This window comes from Nansenia antarctica, assembly GCF_963989245.1.
Source record: "Nansenia antarctica genome assembly, chromosome: 5".
NCBI lineage: Eukaryota > Metazoa > Chordata > Actinopteri > Argentiniformes > Microstomatidae > Nansenia > Nansenia antarctica.
The window spans coordinates 66,177,415-66,185,435 of record NC_137690.1 but is presented as its reverse complement, the minus strand read 5'-3'; the positions used below and the strand labels follow the sequence as shown (position 1 = coordinate 66,185,435).

General features: G+C 39.3%; 1 protein-coding gene across 1 annotated transcript; it reads left to right on the top strand.

The window, feature by feature from the left end:
• Positions 1-5,723: 5,723 nt before the first annotated feature.
• On the top strand, positions 5,724-7,354 carry LOC308158266 (MOB-like protein phocein; the record flags this gene model as incomplete). Its single annotated transcript, XM_080531860.1, has 7 exons — positions 5,724-5,737; positions 5,898-6,014; positions 6,230-6,272; positions 6,370-6,456; positions 6,633-6,712; positions 6,940-7,051; positions 7,223-7,354. 7 exons carry the CDS (start codon positions 5,724-5,726, stop codon positions 7,352-7,354), a joined length of 585 nt encoding a protein of 194 aa, XP_080387986.1.
• Positions 7,355-8,021: the final 667 nt, after the last annotated feature.

Genomic DNA, 8,021 nt, shown 5'->3' with positions numbered 1-8,021 from the left:
AAAAACGGAATGAGCTTACCTCTTTGAAAGAGTGCCAGCAGAATTAACAGGTAATATTGTGCAGGAGACATGGCATCTGAGATGTATAGCATATGCAAGGTTTGAATAATGCAAGGTGCAAGGTTTGAAAAAAGGCGGGTTGCTCCTCCTACTGAAATTGTCCAATCAACAGGTGCACATGCAAAGTGAAAGTGAAATTAAAAGTGATAAAAGACAAGATAAAAGAAAGATGAGCAGAGAGCGTGACACCTGCTGCTAAGCTTCCACACCCAAAATACACCTAAAATATAGAAATATCCCCATAGTCCTTGCTCTTCCCCCAGGGTCTCACTATTATATAGGCCTAATAATAATGATACGCTCCCTGACTTTTGACTTTCTATTGTCAGCAGCTGCGCACTGCACCTGCTAGGACAGGTCGTTATAAAGAAAATGTTTCAGTGAATATGAAGGTAGGTACAGTAACTGAGGGCAGGGCTCTTCTTGCAATATGTTCATGTCGAATTAGATACATTTAAGTTAAATCTGATAATTTGAACAGCCTCTTGTGCATATGCTAGTGACATTTGCTGTGACTTGACCAGTTTTAGCTATGAAGGCAATACAATAAGGCTGCCCTCTGAACTGTCTAGATTTTAAAAATACATCCACAGCAGCTCAATCAAGATGCAACATTCTTCAATACAGTAGTTTTATTTCAACCAATAACAAAGCAACTGAACAACACACATAAGTGTAGCATTACTTTTTCAAAACATGATTTCAAGACACTGTGTATCATTTGTTTACAAAATATCATGTCAGCAAAAACATGAATAATACATTATAAGTTGCTTGAGGTAAAATTCATACTTTCATAAATGTATTATGGAGTAATTAATCATAATCTTAGTTAGTATTTTATTTTTTGATATTACAAAAACACTTCATACCTGCTTTAATGTATGTTGTTGTATACAGTATAAATTAATGTTGCATTGTTGCATATTGGATTTCATTTCACAAGTAAAACATGAATAACTTGATTGCTTGTCTAATTGCTTCTTCAACCATTAGAGAATAATGTTATATCGGGTTTTCATAACAACGTCTTGTTCGACGAATATCTTGTGGTAAAAAGGAAACTTACCTGTTGTGCATTGGATGTCGTTTTGTAAATCATTTAATTAATTATATCCTCAGTAAGTCTACAATCCAAAACATAAACTGCAACTCTGATCTGACTATCAACTCCATGTTCCTAAACAGTTGTATAAACCGGGTGTGATGTGTGTGCCTCTATACAGGGTTCGAGTTATGTGGGAGCCAATGGGAGCTGAGCTCCCATAGAGATGGTCTGAGGCTCTCTGAGCTCCCATGAAGGCAGTAAAATCACAAATCTGTGGGGGTCGCTAATAATACATTACCACAACTATTATTTGATCAAAATGTCAATGTAATGAATATTATTTAATTTATATTATAAATATTGTAAAATAAACACGTTTTTCAAAATAACTACGCGCACCATTAATCTCCTGTGAATGACAGTATGCCTTTGACTGCCTGCACTTCACCACCAAGACACCATGGGGCGCAGTAGAATATTGTGCAACAGCAAAAGGTTGATTAATCAGCTGTGCGGTAAACCGTTGGAACACACAGTGCACAGCTGATTAATCAATTAAACCAATAGAGTGAGACACCAGTTGCCTTTCAGGAAGTAGTGAGATCGTGCACCTAGCCTATTATTGAGAAGCAAACATTCATTCATTAGCTATACAGGAGTATATACATACAGTAGCTACCATGCCGCCCAAAAAAAGGCCACTGCTGCCGACCGGGTCATCAAGCCTAGAAAGTGTCGGGTTTTTATCAAAGAAACCTGCTATGACACCTAACGTTAGCCCTGCTGCTACTACTGTTACTACTACTACTGCTGCTACTACTGAGGACTCTGCTACCTACTGAAAACAGACCACTCAGCCTACTGAAAACAGACCACTCAGCCTACTGAAAACAGACCACTCAGCCTACTGAAAACAGACCACTCAGCCTACTGAAAACAGACCACTTTGGTCTATCTTGTCTCCGTAAAGGTAAGGTGGCTTTTACTTTTTACTAACCTAGTGTACTAACCTAATGTATTTTTCGCTCCTTCTGTATAGCAAAAATAACAAAATTATTGGCCGAGATACATGTGTGACTATCGCTTTTATAGCTGTTGTTTCATGTGGGGCTGTTGATGTGGTGAAATGAGTAGCCTGCAGCTGTAGCGTCAGGATATGTTGGGATTTGAGGATGAGGATGATGTTTCTGTACCGGTACCGTTTTTAAAGTATCGATTTGTCACCGGTATCGAATAAAACCCAAACTGTACCCAACCCTAACTATATGTTTACATGCCAACTAATTAGCTAATTCATTTCTTTCATTTAGAGCTGAGGGGAGCAACAGAGACGGACAACAGGACAGCAACAGAGAGACAGACAACAGGACAGCAACAGAGAGACAGACAACAGGACAGTAACAGAGAGACAACGGGAGAGGAGAGCAATAGAGACAGAACTGAATGCACTGAACCTTTTTTTTATTCTTTGCATTATTAACACTGTTGTGTTATTGTATTATTAAAGTGTTTAAGTGTTTTATGGTAAAGCATTATGAGTGGTGTGTGTGTGCAGGGTGCTCGTGAGTTGTATATTTTGGGGAGGGGGGAGGCTTGTGTATGGGGGCGGGGGGTCCTCACACAAAGGAGTAGCCTAGGGCCACTGACCACCTTAATCCGCTACTGCCTATAGCTAATTAAAACTTGAAGTCCCATCGCTGTGTGGGCATGATTCGCGCGTGCATGAGAACATTTCGCACTGTTATTTTGGAGACCCCCACAGAGTTCAGCTTATAACTCGAACCCTGCCTCTATATGAATGCCGTAAGAAATGTACTATGCAACATCGTGGGCTGAGCGCTCTATTGACTGTGCGCTGGGAATCCTTCAAAAGATTCTCCACATACACCTCTCTCCGAAATGACATTACAGCGACCTCTAGTGGTCATCTCCCCTTTTTTAATGTTACGTTTTTGGTTTCTTTTGGATCAATCTAAGCAGTAAGAGCAAAATCATAATATAGGCTACAATAACAACAAAGCCATACATTCACAATGCAGGACGTGCATAAAGGAAATAAGAAAAAGAAAAAAAGAGAACAGGATAGAACAAGGCACATACATACATTTACATAGTAACAACTGATATTCTGAACTTTGAGCAAACATCTCCTGTTCCATTAGAGCTATAGTAAGTAAGTAAGTAAGTAAGTAAAGCTTTATATAGCACCTTTCATACAAGAAATGCAGCTCAAAGTGCTTTACAACAGGAATAAGAACATAAAGGACATTTGTTACATATTTGTAGCCTGTCATGAGCAACACGTTTTGTTTTTATTCTTTCTCTCACTAATCTATAAAACTTTTTTCTTTAAATGCGTATTGAATGTGTTAATTTGATCACATTTAAGTGATTATCAATCAAGCGTAATCGGTAGATGAATATTTTTTTTCTTAATTTGGACTATAGTGCATGTTACGAATGCAGGTTGGTGTTCCTTTAAAAGAGTCTTGGACCTTAAAAGGTGTGGAAGTAGGAGCAAGTGGGAAAAAGAATAATACAATAAAGTATTGCAGAATAACTGCAGAATAACAGTTGTGTGTTGCTTTGCAAGCACAATTATAATGTACAAAGAAACACAAGAACAACCAAATATAATTCAAGATCAGCTCTGAAAACACTTGGGCAATTGCGACTATGGATCAGTCTGTGTGACTCTGCCATCCGTTATTCAGCTCTTCTACCATTGAAGTTGTCTGAGAGACCAAAAACAGAAACAAAATAATGTTCATATTTGTGTGTTAGATTGTTTGTGGAAATGTGCAATTTCCAGCAACAACTGGAGGCATTAAAATACTTTGAAGAATATCAAATTCCATTGTGTTATTGGTCACACTGCAGCAAATGTTGTGGAAAATCACATAGCATTCATACACTTTATTACGTTTTCTCTACAAGAAATCGTCTAATATAAACTACAAGGATAGTCTAATGTTAACCCAAAACATGAATAAAGCCTCTGAAGACCTCTAACTTCACATTTATATTCTAATATCAATGATTTGATCTCACCTTTTAATGGACGGGTCATCTGGTCTTTTATCACTGGAGCTAGGTTTGACACTGAAAGAAATGTTATAATTGAGTTACAATCAATAAATCTATCTTTAACAGTGTAACAGCAGTAGGGTTCTTAAGATTGCCCACTGACTCTATGTTCATTTTACAACATTTAACTGATTATCTTTTTTTTTTCTAAATATGTTTGTAGGGCATTTCTGCTTTATCAGGATAGGCACAGTAGAAAGAGATTGACAGGAAGGATGGGTGAGAGAGAAAGTGATTATGAGACACACTTTAAAGTGTAGTAGGTAGTAAAAGTATGTATAAAAGTATGGTTTGAATGGATGAGTATACCAGTGACATGAAAAAAATATACGTAATAGTTTTATCTATACTACTTTTTGTGAATAAACAATCCTTCGATAGCAGATAAAGCAGTAATCTGTTAATGACAGAATGAGGACAGACTCACTTTGGAAGCTTCCTTTGTCTGCCTGCTGTGCCTGGGGTGCTTTGCCTGGAAAAAATAATTACACTTAGTTATCTATTTTCAACTCTTCTTTTTATAGGCCCTGTCAGCTCTGTAAGTTCAGTTTAATTACAAACTGTAAAATAAAAAATCAAATCAAATCACTGGAGCTTGGTATGACACTGAAAGAATTGACATACAGTATACTTGTCAGAAAGAATGAGAGATCATGACTCATAACCAGCCATCTGCTACAGGATGAGTGAGTGCCTTACATTTCCATTAGTGGCGTCTTTTTTGGAGTCGGTGCTGAGACTTCAGGGTCACCCAGCTTTGAGGTTTCTCTGGATAGGAAATAGAGATCAACTGGTAAAGTCATCTCATAGTCATCACTGTACATCCTAACATAATTGTAACAACATCAAAAGTGGTGATTACAATCACTTGGTTTTACAATCAAGGTAATGCTTTGCTTTCTGAGAAAGCATTACCTGCTCTTAACACCTCTCTTCTTTAGCTGCCACGCTGCCAACACTGCCATTGCACTGGCACAGAATAAAGCAATGACACACACTGCCACTGGAAGAAATGGCAAAAACAGAGATTAATCAAATTCACTTGAATATTAGTAATGTCTGCAACACTGTTAGGCTCCCACTGTGATTAACTGAGACATACAAACAAGTATCAAGATAGGACCTGAAGAACTGAGTCCTCTGTGGCTCAGTTGGTAGAGCATGACACTAGATTGTAGGTTCGATTCCCGCTGGGACCATATATACTAAAAGATGAATGCACTCACTGCCATGTAAGTCACTTTGGATAAAAGCGTCAGCTAAATGGCATATATATAACGGACATACCAGTGGGATCAAAAGGTGGTCTGTTTGTTTCTCAGTAAATCACATTGAGATCAACATTAGTTTTATGTGTCTGCATGCAGTTTGAAGGTTTTTGCAGAGCCAACCACCAAGCTTGGGTGTGGTTAGAAGGTCCATTTTCCTGCTTTTGAGAGGAGCTAGCTAGTTGTTCCTGAAGACTTCCATTCATTATGCATTTAGCAATGGCTCCGTAACTACCTTCAAACTGCACGCAGACATAAACATGGTATCGATGCGGTAAATACTCTGGGTAAATAGAAAAAATGAAATGTTAAACTATCCCTTAGTTTTTTGCTTAATAGCTCTACAGTTAGCACAAGTTTTCATTCTGCCACGGAAGTTTCTGACGTTGAATTCCAATGCTATTGTGGTATTTTGTGTATGTCTGCCTATGTAGCTCTTGTTCTTCTCAGTACATCCAGCAGAACATCCGGACAGACTGCTCAAACATCGACAAGATCCTGGAGCCCCCTGAAGGTCAGGACGAAGGGGTCTGGAAGTATGAACACCTCAGGTAGTGGTTGACATTAAACACTTCCCAAAAAACACATAATGTGCACTGGTACTGGGAAAGTCAAATCTCATTGTGGTCTTTGACTCATTAGAAGGAATACCAGTGACGATGTTTTTGCTATATAGGGAATGTCGTTCACCCTTCTGTGACCTCTCTTTCTCACGATGAAAGCCAATTTTAACGCCCAAACTGTTGTCTCTTGTTGTCTGTTTCAGACAGTTCTGTTTAGAGCTGAATGGACTTGCAGTGAAATTACAGGTATACACTAACTTAAATGATTGGCCGCTTGGAAGATAGCCCCATTTTTGTCTGAGTGGTAATTAATTTGCAAGTCTAACATAATGCTCCGCCATAGGGAGAATGCCACCCAGACACATGCACCCAGATGACTGCAACAGAGCAGTGGATCTTCCTCTGTGCTGCCCACAAGACCCCCAAAGAGGTATGTTCCACTCTCTACCGATATCGGCTGCTTATTAGAGGCAGATCAGTGGTTCAGTCCTTACAACCTTTCCCTGGTCCTTTAGCCCCCAAACATTCATGTGCCAGTTATACATTTCTAACTGTGTTATACTCATTATTTCAGACTGATATTCAAATGTATGTTGTTTCCTACAGTGTCCAGCCATCGACTACACCAGACACACTCTGGACGGCGCTGCCTGCCTCCTCAACAGCAACAAGTATTTCCCCAGCAGGTGAGGAGTTGTGTGTATGCTTCCACTAACGTTGAACACTTACATCCTTCACTCTGACATCCGTTTTGATTGACTGTACTTGTTCACCGTCTAGTTCACTAATACTCAACCTCTCATACTGTATTGACTGATATGTTTACCTCCATTTGATGGTTGCTGTAAACAGAATGCTGTTCCAGTATGTGAATGGTGACATTTTCTCAGTAAATGGCTGGTTCCTTTTGCAGGGTGAGTATTAAAGAATCATCTGTAGCGAAGTTGGGTTCTGTTTGTCGGCGGATCTATAGGATATTCTCCCACGCCTACTTCCACCATCGCCAGATCTTCGACCATTACGAGGTAAACCGTGTCTGCCATCTCTCCACCATCTACCCTCTCTCTCTCTATATACCATCACTGAGATTTGCCAGTGACTACATACGTTCACTATCATTGTTGTTAAAATGTTTCGTTGACCTACTTTTTTTTTTATATGGATAAAAGCTAAATTAATTCCCTTGCTTTCTCCAGAACGAGACGTTCCTGTGTCATCGGTTCACGCGATTTGTGATGAAGTACAACCTGATGTCAAAGGATAACCTGATAGTGCCCATAATGGAGGACGAGGTTCAGAATGAAGCGGAAGGAGAGAATGAGGCCTGAGACTATTACACCGTGCCAAACTTACAATGACATAATTATTCACACATGCTGTTCCCCACTAGACGCACACAAAGCAAAACCACCCATTATTTGATCCTATTAGACCCAAGAGAAACGGCACTGAAATCGCCTATGCTAGCTTAAGTAGACTGCTTTCATTAATTATAGTCCATCCTTACTTAGCTTGAGCTTTTCAGAGAACATGACAGTGTTGTGATGTGTGTGGGAGATGGACAGTGTACCATTGGTCTTTATCAGACCTCGACCGAGCTTAGCTTCCTGTCAGTCCTTAGTTGTTTTCACAGGGTCAGCGACTCTGGTCTTGTAGAGCCACATCTTATGCAGGTGTACCTAATACAGAACCATGGAACCACCACCAGGTTTAGATGTGGATGTACATGATTAGTGAGTTGTTGACTTGAACAAAAACTGTCCGATACTGCCACTGTATGCGTCTACTTGTCTACTCACTGGACCGGAGTCTCTGCATCTTCATTTCTTACTGTATAAGGGTCTCTTTCCTTATTGTTACTATAGAGTGGGGATGCTTTATGACAATAGCATTCAGGACAATAGCTTATTATTCACTGTATTTATTTTCAAGAGAGTAATGTGTTTTCATTATATGTGAATAATAATGACAGCTATTCAGAACTGCCTTAGGTTT